Source organism: Crotalus tigris, unplaced genomic scaffold (genome assembly GCF_016545835.1).
Source record: "Crotalus tigris isolate CLP2741 ecotype Arizona unplaced genomic scaffold, ASM1654583v1 scf7180000019173.45859301935:6455823, whole genome shotgun sequence".
Taxonomy (NCBI): Eukaryota; Metazoa; Chordata; class Lepidosauria; order Squamata; family Viperidae; genus Crotalus; species Crotalus tigris.
Genome location: NW_024097414.1, coordinates 2701564 through 2723155, shown reverse-complemented (window position 1 = coordinate 2723155; position 21592 = coordinate 2701564). Strand labels below are relative to the sequence as shown.

General features: G+C 43.9%; 1 protein-coding gene across 5 annotated transcripts in view; it reads left to right on the top strand.

The window, feature by feature from the left end:
• Positions 1-20922, top strand: part of DNAH3 (dynein axonemal heavy chain 3) — a 67111-nt gene extending 46189 nt beyond the window's left edge. For 4 of the 5 annotated variants that reach the window (XM_039360332.1, XM_039360331.1, XM_039360330.1 and 1 more), the window contains 19 exons: positions 393-572; positions 1058-1181; positions 1281-1437; positions 2287-2430; positions 2844-3510; positions 4044-4209; positions 4346-4562; positions 5512-5694; positions 6980-7178; positions 7974-10115; positions 11731-11950; positions 12482-12726; positions 13383-13499; positions 14368-14525; positions 15188-15355; positions 16240-16382; positions 16716-16920; positions 18078-18215; positions 20504-20922. In XM_039360332.1, coding sequence (XP_039216266.1) covers positions 393-572; positions 1058-1181; positions 1281-1437; positions 2287-2430; positions 2844-3510; positions 4044-4209; positions 4346-4562; positions 5512-5694; positions 6980-7178; positions 7974-10115; positions 11731-11950; positions 12482-12726; positions 13383-13499; positions 14368-14525; positions 15188-15355; positions 16240-16382; positions 16716-16920; positions 18078-18215; positions 20504-20857 — 5927 coding nt within the window. In that variant the 3' untranslated portion in view covers positions 20858-20922. Of the gene's footprint in view, positions 1-392; positions 573-1057; positions 1182-1280; positions 1438-2286; positions 2431-2843; positions 3511-4043; positions 4210-4345; positions 4563-5511; positions 5695-6979; positions 7179-7973; positions 10116-11730; positions 11951-12481; positions 12727-13382; positions 13500-14367; positions 14526-15187; positions 15356-16201; positions 16383-16715; positions 16921-18077; positions 18216-20503 lie in introns of those variants that run through there. The other variant, XR_005558735.1, reaches the window with a different exon arrangement.
• Positions 20923-21592: the final 670 nt, after the last annotated feature.

Genomic DNA, 21592 nt, shown 5'->3' with positions numbered 1-21592 from the left:
ATCTTTTTTTTTTTAAATCTAAAATGTATTATTTATTTATTGGATTTATATGCTGCTGGTCTTGCTATCAAGGGACTCTTGAGTGGCTTACAGCAAAGTAAAACCTTAAAAATCTTAAAACGAAAAATGTTAACGTTCAGAATGAACAGAAATTAGCTAAGGAAGGAACATGTATACAATGGGGTGGAAACTCTTCTATTAATCTGCTCTGTTTCAATAAATACATTGATCAAATGTATCAATATACAGTAAACTGATAAATCAATATCCTTCCTAAACCGGTCTAAAACCTCTCTGTGTTTTACCTCAATGTTATCAACCTTCTTCCTACAGCCGTGAAAATAATATCTAGGTTTTCCCGGCTGTCTCAAGCGCAACTGTGTTTTTCCTAGATGATTTAAACATGCCAGCCAAGGAAATATATGGGGCTCAGCCCCCGATTGAACTCCTTCGGCAGTGGATCAATCACGGCCACTGGTACGATAAGAAAGATACCACAAGGTTGGATATAGTGGACGTCCTCTTCCTTTCAGCCATGGGTCCTCCCGGTGGTGGAAGAAACGATATTACAGGTAGGGAGTGTGCTTCAACTCAAGAAGACGTGGTTGGTCTAATAGGGTTGGACTAGAAGACCTTCAAGGTCCCTTCCAACCCTCTTATTCTATGTTCTAATAGCAAATTTAGTTAATGGCTGGATTTCTAGCCAAAATGAGAATCCCAAGAAAGGAGACAGGCGCATTTTTTAATTTTGATTTGTTTTTAAATCCCACCTTTATTTTTTATAAACAACTCAAGGCAGCGAACGTACACACTACTCCCTATTTTTCCACAACTACAACCCTGTAAGGGAAAGAGGGATACTCTCTTGATTTCGGCCCTACTCTGCAGACCTCCCTACAGAATCGCTCTTGGAACATAGAATCATAGGATTGCTGGTTGAGGAATTCTGGGAGTTGAAGTCCACAAGTCTTCAAGTGGCCAAGGTTGAGGACCCCTGCCCTAGAAGGAGGTGCAGAGCATCCAATCCTATGATGCTGTCCTCTCCTTGTGTTTCCAGGGCGCTTCCTGCGACATCTGAACATCATCTCTATCAGCTCTTTCGACGACGAAGTTTTAACCAAGATTTTCACTTCCATTGTCGACTGGCATTTTGGCAAAGGCTTTGAGGCCAGCTTTTTAAGGTGAACATCTCCTTTCCAAGCTACATTGCTGGGTCCATGGCGTTATATTATTCCGACTCATAATCACCTCTCTTTTTGGCTCTTTTTTTTTTTGGAAAGGCTTGGCAAAATGCTGGTTCATGCGACGATGAATATCTACAAGCTGGCCATGGAGAATTTCCTCCCCACCCCTTCGAAATCTCACTATGTCTTTAATCTACGTGATTTCTCCCGTGTGATTCGAGGGGTGCTCCTGTGCCCGCATACACATTTACAGGTGTGTTCTTCCCCTCCTTCTCCTTCTCTTTTTCCTTCTCCTTCTCCTCTCCCTCTTCCTCCTCGTCCTCGTCCTCCTCCTCCTCCTCCTCCTCTTTTACCACTTTGAGTGTCGAGGAAGATGCAAAGTTATGGTTCTTGCACTTCCGGAGCCTCCATCGTTGTTATTTGATGCTGCTGTTGCATGTCCTTGATGCTGTCTTGCCATCTTCTGAGCCTGCCTTGTGTCTTTTGGCCTTCTCTGTTTGTTATATGCCTTGTGTGGTATAGAATCCCAAGACACAGCAAGGTAAGTCCTCTTACTTTTTTAGTTTTTTGTAACAGACATAAAACCAATGCTAGGCCTTCCTGCCTCAAAATGATGGCTAAGCATCTTGCTACTCTTGTGTGGTTTGGGGGCTAGAGGAAATTTAGGGCACTGTAGGAAATGGCTTCCATTATTTTGGGCCTTGCATAGCTAATGCCTGTTTGTTCACCTTTACTAAAGACATTCTGCTTGATCGAAGCAATGAGGTAGGAGAGCAGACCGAGTTGGAGGGCAGTTAAACACATCACCAGTTTGAAATCATTGCGTTGCTACAATGGATCCAAGTCCATCTCCTTGTGAATTCCATTGACCATTATCTTCTAGTGCCAACATAGCTTGGCTGTTAGTTGACTAGATTCTTGGGTGTAGATAAGCAATGAGAAACTCTTCTATTCTTTTATTCAACAAATGCTTCCAGTTATTTGCACCTGACAAGTGAGCAAAGAAAACCTGTTTGTATCTGTCTAATCTGTCCCTGATTTGATCTTACAGGTTGTTGTTTTTGTTTTAAATACCCCTCCCATTCTTCCTTTCGTTCGGCAGGATGGAGAAAAACTGATCAGGCTTTGGATACATGAAGTATATCGAGTCTTTTACGACCGCTTGATCGATGCCGACGACAGAGAAGTGTTTTTTCATATGATGAAAGAGACAACCTCTGACTGTTTTAAACAGAGTGTCGATAAGGTGGGCCTCTTTAAAAAGAGACAGCTGTTATTGGGGTGGCTGTGCTGAGGGGGACAGTGACAAGCCCTCATTATTGCACTCCCAGTTATGTGGCTTGCTTTGCAGAGTCCGACAGAGAGAAGGAAATGTAGAGATGTATTGATTCACTCTGTGGTGTAGCCCGTCCATTTGCTAAGACTCTAGGACAGGGGTCTTCAAACTTGGCCCTTTTATGACTTGTGGACTTCAACTCCCAGGATTCTTCAGCCAGTGTGTGCTGGCTGAGAAATTCTGGGAGTTGAAGTCCACAAGTCATAAAAGGGCCAAGTTTGAAGATCCCTGCTCTAGGAGGCAATGTAAAAATAATGCATAGCCCTTGACTTACGACCACGAATGCCCTATTGATCTAGGATCCTCTTCTGCCTCTTCCCCAGGTATTAAGCCATTTGTCCCGTACTGGCAAAATCACAGACAATAACATCCGGAGTCTCTTTTTTGGAGACTATTTCAAGCCATCTAGTGATAAGAAGATATACGATGAGATCACAGACTTGAAGAAGCTAACATCGGTCATGGAGTACTACCTGGAGGAATTCAACAACATCAGCAAGGCACCCATGCCTTTGGTCATGTTTAAATTTGCCATTGAGCACATTTCCCGCATCTGTCGCGTCCTGAAGCAAGACAATGGCCATCTGCTGCTGGTGGGCATCGGTGGGAGTGGCCGGCAGAGTGCCACCAAGCTGGGCACCTTCATGAACTCCTACGAGCTCTTCATGATTGAGATCACCAAGTTCTACACCATGAATGAATGGCGAGAGGACATTAAGAAGGTCATGTTGCAATCGGGGGTGGCCAACAAGAGCACGGTCTTCTTGTTTTGCGACAACCAAATCAAAGACGAGTCTTTCGTGGAGGACATCAACATGCTTCTGAACACGGGGGATGTGCCTAACATTTTTGCCGCAGACGAGAAGGCGGACATTGTGGAGAAAATGCAGAGTGCGGCGAGGACGGAAGGGAGAAAAATTGAAGCCACACCTTTGGCCATGTACAACTTTTTCATTGAGCGTGTGAAGAAAAATCTACACATTGTTCTAGGTATGGCTAGTTCTAGGGCCTTTGGATTCAAGAAAAAACTACACATGGTTCTAGATATGTCGAGGTCTGGAGCCTTTTAGTTCAGCATCTCAAGAAAAATCTACACGTTCTAGGTTAATTCTAGGGCATCTCAACAAAAACCTACTAAGTATGTCTAGGTTTAGACCCTTTTGATTCAGCATCTCAAGAAAAAAATACCCTACATTTAGAGAGGATACATCAATTTTTAATTGAGTGTACAAAGCTAAAATGATACTTAGATATGGGTAAATCTGTTTGGTGAACACATTGTGGGGGGAAAAATGCCTTGGTTGTATTTGTCAACATGACAAATGTTGGCTAAGTTCAACCATGGCTTCCTTAGTTATGAAGCCTGTTCCTTTTTCAGCCTAATTTCTGTAAATGTGACCAGGTTGGCTGTGGGAGTTGGGGAGGGGAGGGGTTGTGATCCAACACCTTCAGTCAACTAGATCAAGAAACAGGCTAACAGTGGATTCAGGAGATCTGAAGAAGGATGATCATCTCTTTTTCAGCAATGAGCCCCATTGGAGATGCATTCCGGAATCGTTTACGGATGTTCCCCTCACTGATCAATTGCTGCACTATTGATTGGTTCCAGAGATGGCCCACAGATGCTCTGGAAATGGTTGCCAACAAATTCTTAGAAGATGTCAAGTTGGAGGATGAAATAAGAAAATCGTATGTTATAAAATGTCTATAGAATTGTTTTCCCTTTCCCTTCCTCTTTTCCTCATTTTCACCGACAAAATCTGATTTTTTTTTTTACCCCCACGATCCCATTAACTATGTCTAACCTGTCAGTGTTTTCCTGTAGGGTTGTCTTCATGTGCAAGTATTTTCAAGAGAGCGTAAGGGAACTCTCGGTCAGTTTTTACAACATTCTTCGAAGGCACAATTATGTCACTCCCACATCCTACTTGGAATTAATCCTGACTTTCAAGACCCTACTCAATGCCAAGCGGCACGAAGTGGACATGATGAGGAACCGCTACCTCGTGGGCCTTCAGAAACTCGACTTTGCAGCTTCCCAAGTACGTTGGGGCTTGGATTACAAGGAAAGGAAGAGTTAATGGTAGTTTTTGTCAGAAGCCAGGATTTGTGGCTTACTCTGGCTACCTAGCCAGTTTCCTCCCACTTTTCATTCTTCCTGTAAGCAGGTCAAAGGAATCGGGAAGGACAGCTTATTGTGAGCTAGGATTGTGATTCATTTGGTCTAAGGAAATGAGGATTATAAATTAGGAATAAAGTCTAGCCTGTTTGCTTCACATCCCTTTCACAAGCTGGCTCGGTGCAGCTGTGTTTGAAGCTCAAGTCCCCCATCCCCAAATAGCACCGAATAGCCTCCATGCCCAAGACTGCCCCCAATTATCCATGGACCGATCCATCCTTTAACATCTGTCTGTCTATCTATCCATCATCCGTCCATTATTTATCCATCCATTATTTATCTGTCCGTCCATCCATCCATATCCATCTATCCATCCATTATCTATCTGTCTGTCTGACTGTCCGTTTGTCCATCCATCCATCATTTATCTATCCATCCATTATCTGTCTGTCAGTGTCTGTCTGACTGTCCATCCATCCATCCATCATTTATCATCTAACCATCCATATCCATCCATCCATCCATCATCTATCTGTCAATATCTGTGTCTGACTGCCCACCTATCCATCCATCCATCCATCATTTATCATCTATCCATCCATCCATAATCTATCTGTCAATATCTGTCTGACTGTCCGTCCATCCATCCATCCCTTATTTATCTATCCATCCATAATCTATCTGCCTGCCTGCCTGCCTGCCTATCTACCATCTATCTATGCAGTAAAACTGACTGAATATGTAATAGACAAGGCAACATTGAAATCTGTAATTCTGGGCATTGAAGTCCTCATATCTTCAAGTAGCCACGGTTGAAAAGTCCTACTTTATTGTATTCAGCTTGGTCTTCTTCCCCGGGTGATCTCTTGCAGGTTGCAGTCATGCAGGTAGAGCTCACGGCCCTGCAGCCTCAGCTGATTGAAACCTCGGCAGAGACCGAGAAAATGATGCTTCACATCGAGAAGGAAACGGCCGAGGTCGACGCCAAGAAGGAGCTGGTGGCTGCGGATGAACAAGAGGCCAACGAAGCCGCGGCTGTGGCCCAGGGGATAAAGGTAATTTCTTCTGGATATCGGTGCCCCATCAGAGCACCGTTCTTCCCACAATGCAACAAAGAAATCATGGTTTCTTGAAGCAATATTTATTGAATCAGTTAGCCAGGCTTGTACCTAATGCATGTAAAAGTTGTCCCCACTTACCAACTGCAGCTGGGACTGGCAGCTCTGTCGCTAAATGACATAGTCATAAAGTGAAACGCCCATGACTGTGCTGACTTAACAATGGCAGTTGGGGTAGCCCTGATTGCTGTCATTAAGCGAATCACAAGTCGTAAGTGCCAAATGCCCAGGTTGAGATCGTGACTGCAGGGACCCTGTGTTGTTTGTAAACCTACTTTTTCGGCACCGTCGTCTCTTTGAACAATCACTGAATGAATGGTCTGTAAGCGAGGACTGCCTGTAAACTCTGGATTATAAACCACAATACAGCTAGGTGGCAGCACCGAATTAACTATAATTGATCTTAAAAAGCTAAGCAGAGTAGGCGCTGGTTAATAATATTACCTTGCTTTCTTGGAAAGAAGACATAGCAAACTCTTTGTCTAAGAAAGCTAGAAGACTGGATCTATGAAGTTAACAAGTTGGAGATGTATAAATCCAGTGTTTTGATACATGTTTTGCTCATGATGATTCTGGCTTAACATGGAGCAATGCTTAATGAAAAGAAGGACCGGGATGACAGGATAGCAGTCTTATTTGAGGGTCTGCCACAAAGAAGAGGGGATCAACCTATTCTCCAAAGCACCAGAAGGCCGGACAAGAAGCAGTGGATGGAATTTAATCAAGGAGAGAAGCAACCTAGAACTAAGGAATTTCCTGACAGTGAGAACAATTGATCAGTGGAACAACCTGCCTCTAGAAGTTGTGAATGCTCCAACACTGGAAGTTTTTAAGAAGAGACTAGACAGCCATTTGTCTGGAATGGAATAGGGCTTCCTGTTTGAGTAGGGGGTTGGACTAGAAGACCACCAAGATCCCATCCAACTCTGTTATTCTGAACTGCAATGTGATTCCTTCCCAGTCTGAGCAGTTGAGGTCTTTTCCAGCTAAATCCCTTTTTTTAAATAATGGGTTTTATCTAGACTCACCTCTTTCTGGGAAGAGATTGGTTTTGGTCAGCTTCACGTTTTTGGGGCGAGGGTTCTTATCGTCCATTCCCATCAGAAGGTTGCGGTAAAAATGGTCAGGATCCCTTCCAACTTGGTTATTCTCTTAATGTTGACTGCACAATGCACCATGTAAAAGGGTGTCTGAGCATGGTGGCTCTTGTATGTGATTGCAGGAAGAATGCGAGGGGGACCTGGCAGAGGCCATGCCAGCTCTTGAGGCTGCCCTTTCAGCTCTGGACACCTTGAACCCTGCAGATATTTCTCTCGTCAAATCCATGCAGAATCCCCCGGGGCCTGTCAAACTCGTCATGGAGAGCATTTGTGTCATGAAAGGGATAAAACCAGAAAGGAAGCCAGATCCATCTGGAAGTGGTAATAACAAGAATGATAATGATGATGATTTTGCAAAATGACAACTTTTGTATTGCTGGAGTAATATTACCGAGTGGTAGAATATAATCATTTTGCTGCTCTTGGGTTATCATTATCTCCAATTATCGCCTTCATTTTAAGAAATTGCTGACTGCTGAAGCATCCTTTCAAAGAAAGCCGAAGACTTATTTCCTGTATTAGATGCTCTACAGATTTCCCTTATCTTGTTCAACATTTATATACTACTAAAACTATTGTTAATTGGGTGAAACAGTGTATCACAGGGCAATAATTTTTGAAATAATTTTTGAGCCAGGGTAGCTCAAATGGGCTAACTTACAGCATCTGGGACCCATGGCTTTGGAGGGGACGAAATATGGAAAGCTGTGGCTAATTCGATGCTACTGGCTGCTGCTGCGGTTATGTGATCTTCATTTTCAATGTTCTGTGACAGTTTCCCAGCCAATCTCATAATCCCTTGCTCCCTCTCCCATCCAGCAGCAGTCACTTACCTGACTGCTGGGAAGAGAGGGCTAGGGAAGGGAAGGGAAGAAGGAGGAGAAGGAGGGAAGGATGGAAATAAGATCTCTGATGCTCCCTGCAAGATTCCCAGAAGGAATGGGGAAGGCAACAGGAAGTCAGAAATCATCCCGCTTCCCCTGCTTTTTCGCCCACCTGTGGTCATTCTCTTTCTCTGTTTAGGAAAGGAAATATCTCTGTAACAATAACCCAATGGTGCACAGGTTGTCTAGTATTAAACACGTGCATGTTTATGTGTTCTGTTGTGAAATGCAGGTAAAATGATTGAAGACTATTGGGGAAGTTCTAAAAAGGTCCTGGGTGATCTGAAATTCCTTGAGGGCTTGAAGACATACGACAAAGATAACATTCCCGCAGTTGTAATGAAGAGAATCAGAGAGAGGTTTATCAACCATCCCGATTTCCAGCCTGCCGTCATAAAAAATGTCTCTTCGGCCTGCGAAGGCTTATGTAAATGGGTGAGGGCCATGGAAGTCTATGACCGGGTCGCCAAGGTCGTTGCCCCCAAGCGGGAACGTCTCCGAGAGGCCGAGGGCTTGCTTGACATTCAGATGCAGAAACTCAACACGAAGCGTGCGGAGCTCAGGACCTTGATGGACCGTCTCCAAGCTCTGAATGATGAGTTTGAAGAGATGAATAACCGGAAGAAAGAGCTTGAGGACAACATTGAGATATGCTCCCAGAAGCTGGTACGAGCCGAGAAACTGATCAGCGGATTAGGAGGCGAGAAGGAGAGGTGGACTGAAGCTGCTCGCCTGCTGGGGATCCGCTACACGGATCTGACGGGTGACGTCTTGCTGTCTTCGGGGACGGTGGCTTATCTGGGGGCCTTCACCGTGGATTACCGCCAGGAATGTCAGCAGAAGTGGCTGGCCTTATGCAAGGAGAAAGATATCCCTTGCTCAAATGATTTCAGCCTGAGTAATACTTTAGGGGATCCGGTCAAGATCCGTGCCTGGCAGATTGCAGGTTTGCCTATCGATTCCTTCTCGATCGATAACGGCATCATTGTGTCCAACTCGCGGCGATGGGCTCTCATGATCGATCCTCAAGGGCAAGCCAACAAATGGGTCAAAAATATGGAAAAGGGCAACAAATTCTCAGTCATCAAATTATCCGACACCAATTACGTCAGGTCCTTGGAGAACGCGATCCAGTTTGGAACACCGGTCCTCCTTGAAAACATCGGCGAGGAACTGGACGCTTTCCTGGAGCCCGTTCTGCTGAAGACAACGTTCAAGCAGCAGGGAGTCGAGTATATGAGACTTGGAGAAAACATTATCGAATTCTCCAGAGACTTCCGGTTTTACATCACGACTCGTTTGAGGAACCCTCATTACCTCCCTGAAGTGGCGGTGAAGGTTTGCCTGCTCAATTTCATGATTACGCCTCTTGGACTTCAAGACCAGCTTCTGGGAATCGTGGCCGCCAAAGAAAAACCGGAACTGGAAGAAAAGAAGAATAAGCTGATTGTTGAGAGTGCAGCTAACAAGAAGCAGCTGAAGGAAATTGAAGATAAAATCCTGGAAGTCCTCTCCAAGTCAGAAGGAAACATCTTAGAAGACGAGACAGCAATCAAAGTTCTCTCCTCCTCCAAGGAGCTGTCTGAAGAAATCTCTGAGAAACAAGAAATTGCTACCATAACTGAGATGGAAATTGATGCTACTCGGATGGGGTACAAGCCTGTGGCTGTCCATTCTGCCACAGTCTTCTTCTGCATTTCTGACCTGGCCCACATTGAGCCCATGTACCAGTATTCCTTGATATGGTTCATTAACCTCTATGTCCAGTCGCTCGCCAACAGCAAAAAAAGCGATATCTTGGAGGAAAGAATTGAACACATTATTGATCACTTCACCGTGAGCACCTACAATAATGTCTGCCGGTCCTTGTTTGAAAAAGACAAGCTACTTTTCTCCCTCCTTCTGACTATCGGGATTTTGAAAGGGAAGAACGAAGTAGATGATGAAGTCTGGCGTTTCTTATTGACCGGAGGGGTGGCCCTGGAGAACCCCTACCCTAACCCCGCCTCAGAGTGGCTGAGTGACAAAGCTTGGGCTGAGATTGTCCGTGCTTCAGGCCTTGAAAACCTCACCCACTTGATGGATCACTTTGAGTCCCACCTCCCGGCCTGGAAAGCAATTTATGATTCTGCTAAGCCTCATGAAGAAGCGTTCCCTGGCGGGTGGAATAAGCTGAGGGGTCTTGACCGCATGGTGGTGCTCCGGTGTTTGCGACCGGATAAAATTATCCCAGCCACCCAACAATTCATCATGGAGAAGATGGGGAGGACCTACATTGAACCCCCAACCTTCGATCTAGTTGGAAGTTACAATGACTCCAATTGCTGCGCCCCCTTGATCTTCGTACTGTCCCCTGGAGCGGATCCCATGGCAGGTGAGATTAGAAATCAGTACAACTGAATTCAATTCTGATTGGACTTTTGTTGGTGACAAGGAAGGAAACTAGGATCTCTCTCTGTACCCCAAATTGCAATCCTACCTCAAGTGTGGTCATAGATGGTGGTTTGATTCAGAACAAAATTGTATGTGTTATTTGTTTTATTTATTGAACACATTATATAGCTGGCCCAGCGCATACATAGGCAACTCCTGGTGTTTATAGCATTTTAAAAAATGCACCATACAACAAAACCCGTAGCCCCCCACATTCCATTCCCCACGGTAGCAACAACACAATCAAATCAGCCACTTGATTGACTTTTGGGAAAACCAACAGGGGGGAACAATGTTCCATTAAAAAGGAGCCACCACTGAGAAGGCACTTTTTTGTGGCCTCACCAGATGTATATCCCTAATCGATAAAACTGTAGCATGCCCTGCCTTCCCATTCTGAAGACCCCTGACCTAATTGAACAAGAGATCTTCATAGAATAAGCTCCTGAATTGGATCTGGCAAACATCTATGACAGGGGTCTTCAAATCTGGCCCTTTTATGACTTGTGGACTTCAACTCCCAGAATTCCTCAGCCAGCATGCCTGGCTGAGAAATTCTGGGAGTTGAAGTCCACAAGTCATAAAAGGGCCAAGTTTGAAGACCCCTGATCCATGACTAGCATCCTGTTTCCTTTGAGGATCGATGGACAGAAAGAGGCACCCTCTCTAGCAAGGGTGGACACCCCTGCACTCATCAGAGGTTATTGAACCCCAGTTCCAGCAGTCTTGATCAACATGGCCAATGGTGGAGGTGGACAATGTTCAGTAACTTTGGAAGTTCTCACATTCTTGCTTATAGGGATGGTGTGCATGCTTTATTTTTTTTTTGGAAAAAAATTGGCCCTGTCTCTTTAAAACAATGGTTCTCAACCTGTGGGTCGGGACCCCATTCGGGGTCGAACGACATTTCACAGGGGTCACCAAACAAGGCTATCCGCCATTTTTCCCCCTTTTCTTTGGCCACGCCCCTGGCACCCAGTGATGTATAAGTGGTTGGGGGTCACCACAACATGGGGAACTGTATTATGGGGTCGCAGCATTAGAAAGGTTGAGAACCACTGCTTTAAAATGACCCACACATTTATTTATTTATTTGTTTTTTAAAGTTTATATTGTATTATTGTTATTATTATTATTATTTTAAATTTTATTTACATGTTACATGTCTTGACTGCAGCTAGGCTTGCGTTTGCGCAAAAATGGAAGAGCAAAGAAATTCCCACAGAGGAAGAGACACTAAATAAAATATTACAATGGGTGGAAAGGGACAGGCTCACAATGGTATTGAAAGACAAATGTAGATCAGTTTATTTCGAAACCTGGGATAAATTTTACCGCTGGAAGGATTCGAGGAGGACGGTTGGGATTATAGGCTAGTGTTAAGATAGAAATATATGTAATTTTAGAATAAGTATTGTATATAAAATTTAGATGTATATTCAAGAGATGAAGAACCGATTGTAAAATGTGGAATAATTTGATAAGAATGTATATACTGGAATGTCACGTTATATCCAATGACCCACACATTTATTGAGTTGTGCTTTTTTGACCAGGTTTGCTGAAGTTTGCTGATGATCTTGGAATGGAGAACATTCAGACCATCTCTTTGGGACAAGGACAAGGCCCCATCGCAGCCAAGATGATCAATCAGGCGATCAGTGCTGGAACTTGGGTTGTGTTGCAGAACTGCCACCTGGCCACCAGCTGGATGCCCGCTTTGGAGAAAATCTGTGAGGAAGTCATCGTGCCTGAGAATACCCACACCAAATTCAGGCAAGAATTTAACTTGAGTCTCTTCTCCGTGGGACCTGGATGTAGTAGATGGATTGAGATCTTTTCACAAGCATATTAGTAGCACGGGAGGAAGGAAGCGTAATTTCTCAGTCCTATCTCTCTTTCATCAGGCGCTTAGTTAAAAGCTCTTTTTTAAATTAGCCTGCTAAAGAAAACGTGGAAATCCTAAACAAAGCTAATTTAATTTGGGGGAGGGAAGAGGGACATTTACAACACAACTCTACCATGATTTGAACACAAACACAAAGAGTTTGTGGGACTGCACAAGAATGTTTCATCAACCCAGTTTAACAAAATCATAGAATTGGAAGAGACTTGGAGATCTTCTAGTGCAAGACATTGTACAGCAGACTGGCTGGGGAATTCTGGGAGTTGAAGTCCACAAGTCTCACAGTGGCCAAGATTGGACACCCCTGCCCTATATCATTCTGGACAAGTGGCCGCCCAATCTCTCCAACCTCCAATGACAGAGCCCCACGACGTCTGAAGGCTTCTCTTCTTGCTTCTTAGGTTGTGGCTGACCAGTTACCCGTCGGAAAAGTTTCCGGTCAGCATCCTCCAAAATGGGATCAAAATGACCAACGAGCCGCCCAAAGGAGTCCGTGCGAATCTCCTCCGCTCCTACCTCAATGACCCGATTTCCGATCCCGCCTTCTTTGGCAGCTGTGACAAAAAGGAAATCTGGCACAAGATGCTGTTTGGGCTCTGCTTCTTCCACGCCCTGGTGCAAGAGCGAAGGAACTTTGGTCCGCTGGGTGAGAAGGGGAATCCGGTGGCTCTTCCCAGTTACATTGCAGTTGTCCCACTTGAATGGCCTGAAGGCTCTTAGAATAGAATGGAATGGAATGGAATGGAATAGAATGGAATAGAATAGAATAGAATAGAATAGAATAGAATAGAATAGAATAGAATAGAATATCTTTATTATCATTGTGTAACTCACAATGAAATTAAATGCTGTACGTAGTGGCGCAGTTGTTATAATGCAGGCTGATTCTGCTCAATGCCAGGAGTTCGATCCTGACCGGCTCAAGATTGACTCAGCCTTCCATCCTTTGAAGGTGGGTAAAATGGGGACCCAGATTGTTGGGGGCAAGAGGCTGACTCTGTAACCCTCTTAGAGAGGGCAGTAAAGCACTGTGAAGCGGTATATAAGTCTAAGTGCTATTGCTATTTCCTTTTTGACAGACGCTTTCCTGCCCATGGCACTTTTCGCCTAATAAGAGTTTCTCCCGAGAGAGAACCATGACATACAAATACATTCCTATTCCCTAGCAATAAAAACTATTGTGGTAACTTAAGGATCAGCTCATTGATCATAGCATCATTTTAAGGTTGCATTTCATCAGATGTGTCAGAATCAGTTTTTCTTATTTGTTTTCTTTTTTTTTCTTTTCCCTGAACTGGACAGGTTGGAATATTCCGTATGAATTCAACGAATCTGATCTTAGAATCAGCCTGAGGCAAATTCAGATGTTTCTGAACGAATATGAAGAAACTCCATTCGAAGCTCTAACTTATCTTACAGGTACAGGGCCTACCCTGTGACTCGGTTTGCATATGACGGTTAAGACCCGATCTGTTGTGCCCATGGTTTATTAAACAAGCTACAGTCGATGCATTCGCATGAAGGTTAAGCCATAGGCTAAAGTTGATTAAAAACAAGGGCAGGTACTTGCTACTATGCCAAATCAAAATCAAATTAATTCACATGAAGTTGAGCCCAGTGGGTGAATCCTATCCAAACCATCAGGACTTTCACATAATGCAAAACCGTGGTTTAATGTTACAGGGATGAGAATAGCTTTTTCTCTCCCTTGTTCAGCAGTGAAAAATAAAATAGATACCCCAGTCATTTTAAACGGTTTGCAAGTTAGTGTCTTGTCCAGATCTGATGGGGTAGATTCTTACCCAGATTAGTAAAAAAGAGCCCATGGTTTAGCATTGTTAAATGCCAGGCCACTAATGTTCGTTTAACCCATAATGAGTAAAACAAATTGTGGTTTATGACTTAACAACCATTTGTTTAGTGGTGGTTTGAACTTGCAATGAGTCCTGAGGTCATGTGATCACCATTTTGCAACTTCTCCAGCCAGCTTCTGATAAGCAAAGTCAACAAGGGAAGCTGGCTTCACTTAAGGACTGCATGATTCGTTTAACAATTGTGGCAAAAAAGGTTGTAAAATTGGACACCACAGCCACCTTGCTTATCAGTGGGAATTCTGGTCCTTATTACGTTGTAAGTCGAGGACATGACACCAGTTGTAGAAATGCATGTCCACAAAGAGAGACCTCCCATCTATTTTGTATTCTTCCTCCAGATGACAACCGTGTTTGTCCCTTAGGTGTAAATCTTCTCGCCCTTTGCTCTCCTGATGTAACTTTTCTGTTTCCAGGGGAATGTAATTATGGTGGAAGAGTGACAGATGACAAAGACAGACGTCTCCTCCTGTCGCTTCTCTCCCTTGTCTATTGCCAAGAAATTGAAACACAGGAATGCTATAAACTTTCTCCAGGAGGGGAATATTATATACCACCCTTTGGGACGTACCAGGTGAGAAAAAGATGAGGTTGAATGGTATGAAGATCATCACCTACATCAATTAGGGACCGTGATTTTTAAAAAGTACTGCAGGATCCAATCTGAATCGGTCACCAGGACCCAAAGTCACTATTTATATGGTTCCTGGTTATGAGTATCTTTATGTTGTTAATTAGGGTGTTGATGGCTAGCTATTAACTCATTAATTGTTGATTCCTTGTGCTGCCCGGCCTTCAGCTTTTAAACACCCAATAGGCAGATGGTAAATCAGTACTCCTATTGTTTGACAAGAGCTCATATCTCAGGCTTCAATCTTTTCTCTGGCTGTTTTTGTCCCTGCTCGGCCAACAATCTTAGTAGCTGCAAAATTGAATGTGTGTCCTTGTTCATTGCTACCAATGAGTTCAGGTCCCCCTTGTCTAATCATTCATTCGCGTTCTCGCAATGAAACGTTGTAGTGCGTGATTTGTCCTCATGTGGAAACCTCTGGGTGGTGGGTGATGCCCAGTTACAGATCTTGGCAGTTGCATTCTATGGCTTCTGAAATGTTTTTAATATATGGAGGGGGTGTGCCATCTGTCATATATAAAAATATCTTCTGACAATCTTAATGCCCTTGACAAAATATACAGATGTCCGAATGCTCAGTTTGGATCTGCCTTGTTTTGTCGTAGTCTTACATCGATTATTTAAGAACGCTGCCCATTTCAACCCACCCTGAAATATTTGGCCTTCACGAGAACGCCGACATTACGAAGGATAACCAGGAGACCAACCTGCTTTTCAACGGTGTCTTGTTGACTCTCCCTCGAGAGGCTGGAGGAGGAGGGAAATCACCCCAGGTACGAATATTGTAAAATAGATGCAGCAGTAAATTAGCTCTGGCCTTAACTTTCCAAGACAGGCAGTCCTTGACTTACAATCGTTCATTCAGTGACGGTTCGAAGTTACAATGGCGATGAACAAAGTGACTTGGGACCGGTTTTCACACTTAACGACTCTTACAGCATCTCCACGGTCACATGATCAAAATTCGGCTGCTTGGCAACTGGTCTGTACTTAGGACAGTTGCAGTGTCCCGGGTGCTGTGAGGATCACCATTTGTAACCTTCCCAGCTATCTCCAGGCAAGCAAAGTCAGTGGGAGAAGCCAGTTTTGCTTAACAACCACCTGATTTGCTTAATAACTGTGGCAAAAAGGTTGTAAAATGAGGCAAAACTCGCTTAACAACTGTCTTGCTTAGCAACAGAAATTTTGGGAGTAAGTTGAGGACTATCTGTATAGAAGCTGCTGTTGCATCAGATGTTGGGGGTGTTGGCTACTCTGCTCCCCCAAAGCTGCAGCCTCTATTTTTCAAGCCCTCTATTTTTCAAGCATGGAGAGCAAACTACTCTTCGTTGCTCTTCCTTAGACCAGCGTACTTTGTGCTTTGATTGTGATGGAATAGAAATGGGATGCATGGATGAACAAACAAATGAACGAACAAATGCATGAATATGCTGTTGTAGAGAAAAATAGAGGCAGGACTGGAAGGTTCCCACCTGGAGGTCTCCCCAGAAAAAAAATCTAGATGATTAATTAACACTCCAAAAATTGACATAAACTTTTGCCACAAAACTCTGAAAAATAACCAATGCGAAGATACGTAAAATAGAATGAAAACGATCAAAGCCTTCGCTATTTTCCAGCCATTTCACTTCTCCATGATTCCGTTTCCTAATTTTAGGAAACGGTTGAAGAATTGGCTCAAGATGTTCTCTCCAAGCTACCCGATGATTTTGATCTCGAACACGTGATGAAATTGTATCCAGTGCTGTATGAGGAGTCCATGAACACAGTTCTCAGGCAGGAGCTGATCAGGTTTAACAGGTAAAATTCTGGATTGTGTACCTCCATAAGCTGGAGGGTGTCAGGAGGTGGTCTTAAGACTTTTCAGATGACCAGCATATATGTGTGCGTCACTGTGGTCTGGGGAATTCTGGGAACTGAAGTCCGTACGTCTTCAAGCTCCACACATCATCAAGCTGAAGACCTAACGCTCCTTTCCCTGCTTTTTCATTAAAACTTGTTTGCCTTTCCAGGCGAGCGAGCAGGCAAAATAACAAGAACCGCAACTAGTTCCGGCTTTCTTCTCTCCCTATTCCCAACCTACTTTAAGATACAGAGTGGTGGTCTCATTTGGGGATATTTTGTTTTTGTCAGGCTTACGGAGGTCGTCCGGAGCAGTCTGATCAACCTAGGCAAAGCCATCAAAGGCCTGGTGTTGATGTCTTCGGAACTGGAGGAAGTTTTCAACAGCATGATTGTGGGCAAAGTGCCAGCTATGTGGGCAGCCAAATCCTACCCATCACTCAAACCCCTGGGGAGTTACGTGACCGACTTGGTGACACGGTTGGTCTTTTTTCAGGTACCCATAAAGTCTCAATGTCATGGTTCCGACAGATGAAACTCTTCAAAGAACTTCGAGGCATTGTTTACCTTAAAGAATCTTCATTGGAGAAGCATAGCGTCAGTACTAACACAGTCAAAGCCAAAAACTGGATTCCCCTCCCCTGAGCACATAGTATCAAAGCACAATTCCCTCCTCCAATTAACAGTCATAAATCACATTCTCCAAATAGTTTGAAATGCAGGCCTTCCCTCCAGTTCTCTAGGCTGCCAATTCTTATCATCTCTTATTTCAATAACCTTGATTCACACACTAGGTCCAGTATTGTTATGTCTAGCTAAACTCCCATGCACACCCCTACCCCCAGCATCATCTAACTCTAGCAGAATCATGCAGGAGCTGATTTGATGATCACATCAATTTCTCAATTATGCTAGGCTGCTTTAATATTCACCATGACAGGGAAAACCCCGTTGTGTCCTAAATGAGCTTGCTTACAACCGGGAGTGAAGATGTTAAAGAAGGTTGCTAAATCTTGAGCACAGACTTTCTAAGAGGCTGACAATTTCTCCCCCTGATTTCCGAACCATGATCAATATATCTCCTACTAATTAAATGATGAAAAGACCCATTGCATTCCTTGCTAGAGTGATTATAGCACTTTATGTGTTTCGTTCATTTAGAAAACTGACCCTAATTGATTGATTTTAGATGCTTTGTTATTTTTGGGAAGAGCCAGAACAAGCAAATGTCACTAATAATTAATTAACCATAAGTATATTGAATTTATCCTGGCTAATCCATTCTGGGTTTTCAGTCTGTTGGGTTCCTTTCATCTACCGAACTCCATTCTTAGGCAACTGTAATATATATAGCTAAATATCATTAAATATTTTGAAATAATATGTAACAATTCAATCCCTAGTGTTTTCATCCTCTTGGCTTTTTTTTTTTTTTTTTACATATTGCAATTTGGAAAATGCAGCAAAATTTTCCGCCAAGCTAGTCATGGCTGCCTATTATTATTCTTAATTCTAACAACCTGACAAATTAAACCTGACATCCTGACAATTTCAGACAAAGGATTAGAAAATTCAGCCATCCTAGGATTCTTGGTAGTTGTTGTTTTGATGCTCCATTTCATAGAAGTATCTGTTAATTCCCATTCACCTCAGGAATGGATCAAACACGGACCACCAAATGTGTTTTGGATCTCTGGTTTCTATTTTACTCAGTCGTTTCTGACGGGCGTCTCTCAGAATTATGCCAGAAAGTATACAATCCCAATAGATCATATTGGATTTGAATTTGAGGTAAAGTATATACACAACTAATTTAATTGTGCTTATAAAGAGTACTGTTATTTGGACAAAACGAAAATGTGGAAATTCAGAATTAATGAGAAGTAGAGGTTGGTTCCAGAGAAGTAGAGAGGAAGAATCTGCAGACTAAATGTTGGCGGCAACAAGATGGTGGCTTTCGTGGCGAGGTACATGATTGTTTTATGCTTTGGCTGGTTTTGTAGTTGGAGATGGAAAATAAAAATAAAAAGGAACGGATTTCCATTCCTTTTTATTTTTTTGCAACATCTCAAACTATAAAACCAGCCAAAGCATTTAAGACATGGGTGAAACATAAGGATTTATGAGGGAAAAAAAGAGAGTGAGTAAGAGAGCGCATCAAGTTATGTGGTGGGACAAGGACATGGACAGCCCAGGTTTTCGTGTGGATGTTCAATCATTGACTCTGCTAGAGAAATAGACGAGGTGGAGATTGATGGGGATTGATGGATTTGCTACTGTCATTGAGAGGAGACTGAACTGGCCTCAGACAAAAATAATTATTGGATTTGAGGAGTGAGGTAGCTACTAGCATCACAGCAGGCTTTGTTGAGTAGCCACAACAACATTTTCTCCTGCTCCTGCTTTCCTTTCCCTCCTCCTCCTCCTCCTCCTCTCCTCCTATCCCTCCTCTTTCTCTCCTTTCCCTTCTCCTTCTCCTCCTCCTCCTCTCCTTTCCCTCCTCCTTCTCTCCCTTCCCTCCTCCTCCCTTCCCTCCTCCTTCTTCTCCTGTTCTTTCCTTCCTTCCTTCCTTCCTTCCTTCCTTCCTTCCTTCCTTCCTACCTTCCTTCCTTCCTTCCTTCCTTCCTCCTTCTCCTCCTCCTCCTCCTCCTCCTCCTTTCTCCCCTCCCTTCCCGCCCTCCTCCCCCTCCTCTTTGATTTCTAGACCTCATACATATATTGATCAGAACTAATTGGGTACCAGGCAGCAGCAAAACATCCCTGCTATAAAATATGGATGGTGGGAAAGAAATATTTTCTTCTCTCTCCCGAAATATTGTTTTCCGAATCCGGGTTCTCTAGCATTTCACTCTGAGTTGGTCAAGGCTAGAAACAACGCGGGCTCCGTTCTAACTTAATTGATCCCTCAGTGTTGGGAAGAAAATAAGGTGCCAAATATTAAATAATGGATGGTATTTATTAACGCCGGGTAGGAGAAGGGAGAGAAAAAGCTCAGGGAACTCTTTGGGGGAAAAGAGTTCAAAATAAGTAGAGAGTATTGCAGCTGAAAATATAATGAGCAGATGGAGATGTCAGAGTTTATTAGGTGGAACGGACAAAGGCAAAATAATAATAATAATAATAATAATAATAATAATAATAATAATAATAATAATAATAATAATAATAATAGTTTTCAGGATGGGATTGGCTTGCCCCGCAGGCTGGCAAAAGGGGCATCTCCGGATCCTGTTGGACGAGGAATTTCAGCTGGCAAGGTCCGCCTTTCTGATGGGTCCTTGGTGCCCTCTGAGCTCGACTGTTTTCTTGCAGACCTTTCATGACCCAACTAGGGGACATCATCAGTGCTTGAAGGGAGTGGCGTTGGGGTGCAGTGGAGGAAGAGGAGGAGTGTGGAGTCCTTGATGGGCTTGTTGGATATTTCATTACCCAACTAGGTAACATCATCATCTCCCTTAAGCAAATTCCACCCCCTTCTAGCAGTTGTCACCTAGCTGGGCAATGAAACATCTGCAGTAAAACAACCAAGAGACCCACCAAGTTCAACCCTGAGCTACAAATATTGTCCTCGATCAAGAGGCTTTTCTAACATGGCTTCTACCCTCTGGAACATCGTCCACCCTTCCCCATGGAATCCACACCCACTCTCTTGGCCAGGGGTCTTCCAACTTGACCCGTTGATGACTTGTGGGCTTCAACTCCCAGAATTCCTCAGCCAGGCACGTGCCTGGCTGAGGAATTCTGGGAGTTGAAGCCCACAAGTCATCAACGGGCCAAATTGGAAGACCCCTGGTCTGGATCCAAGCCCACAGTTTCATCAAAATGGCCGACTGAGGAATTCTGGGAGTTGAAGTCCACAAGTCATCAACGGGCCAAGTTTGAAGACCCCTGCTCTTGGCCTTCTGAAAGTTGGTGCACAGAGCTGTAACCGTGGTTTTACCAATCCCAGGGACGGCCTTTATGCCACACAGTAAGCCAGTGCTTGGTGCAGCCTAGGAACCCCAGCACCCGCTTCCTCCTAAACCAGGAACGTTATTTCCTTCTTCTCATTCAGTCCGCTCATCCTTTTCCCGCTGTAGGTGATGAGGAAGGACCACGCCATGAAGCAGATGCCTGAAGATGGCGCCTACGTCAAAGGGCTCTTCCTGGAAGGAGCCCGATGGGATAGAATAACCATGCAGATCGGTGAATCCCTTCCCAAAATCCTTTACGATGCCCTGCCCATCATTTGGCTGAAGCCCGGGGAGAGCGCCAAGTTTTTGCACGAGCGGATCTACTTGTGTCCCGTCTATAAAACCAGCGCCAGGAGAGGCATCTTGTCCACCACGGGACACTCCACCAACTATGTCCTCTCCATTGAGCTTCCTTCTGACCTTCCCCAGAAGCACTGGATCAACCGGGGGGTGGCAGCCCTTTGCCAATTAGATGACTGACCCGTATGTGCACAAAATGAATCTATGTATTGCTGCACCTTCCAATTAAAAGACGTAGACTTTGACCTTGGCCCTCACTGACATGAAAGCGGCAGTCTTCAAGACCTTTTGTCCTTCCTACTTTGCCCTTTGGCTGTGTAACTACCGAGTTGGGGATTGAGAAGCCAAGCTTTGCAAGAACTTAGCTCTGAGCAGAGTTCCAGATCTGAGGGGCAAAAGGTGGATCAAATGCCTGCCAGGAACTGTCATTAAGTGAATAGTCTGGGGTCATTAAGCGAATCTATTGGGTTTTTTTTTCCTGGAAACCAGAAACTAAAAAAAAAAAAAAACCTCTTAAAAACACATTCGTGGCCTGCAGAATGCTGCAAACAGCCACAAATGTGAGATATTTTCCAAAAGCCCAAAATGCAATCACATGACCATAGGGATTGTGTGTTTCTGTGTGTTTGCTGTCAGAATTCCAGCACTGGGTCATAAGTACCTTTTTGGGGGGGAGGGGTGAGATGTAACTTTGAATGGCAGTTAAAAGTTCAGTCGTTAAGTGAGGACTATCAGGAGACTCTAGGACAGGGGTCTTCAAACTTGGCCCTTTTATGACTTGTGGACTTCAAGCTATTCCCCAAAGCGCCTGAAGGCAGGACAAGAAGCAACAGATAGAAACTAATCAAGGAGAGAAGCAACCTGGAACTAAGGAGAAACTTCCTGACAGTTAGAACAATTCACCAGTGGAACAAC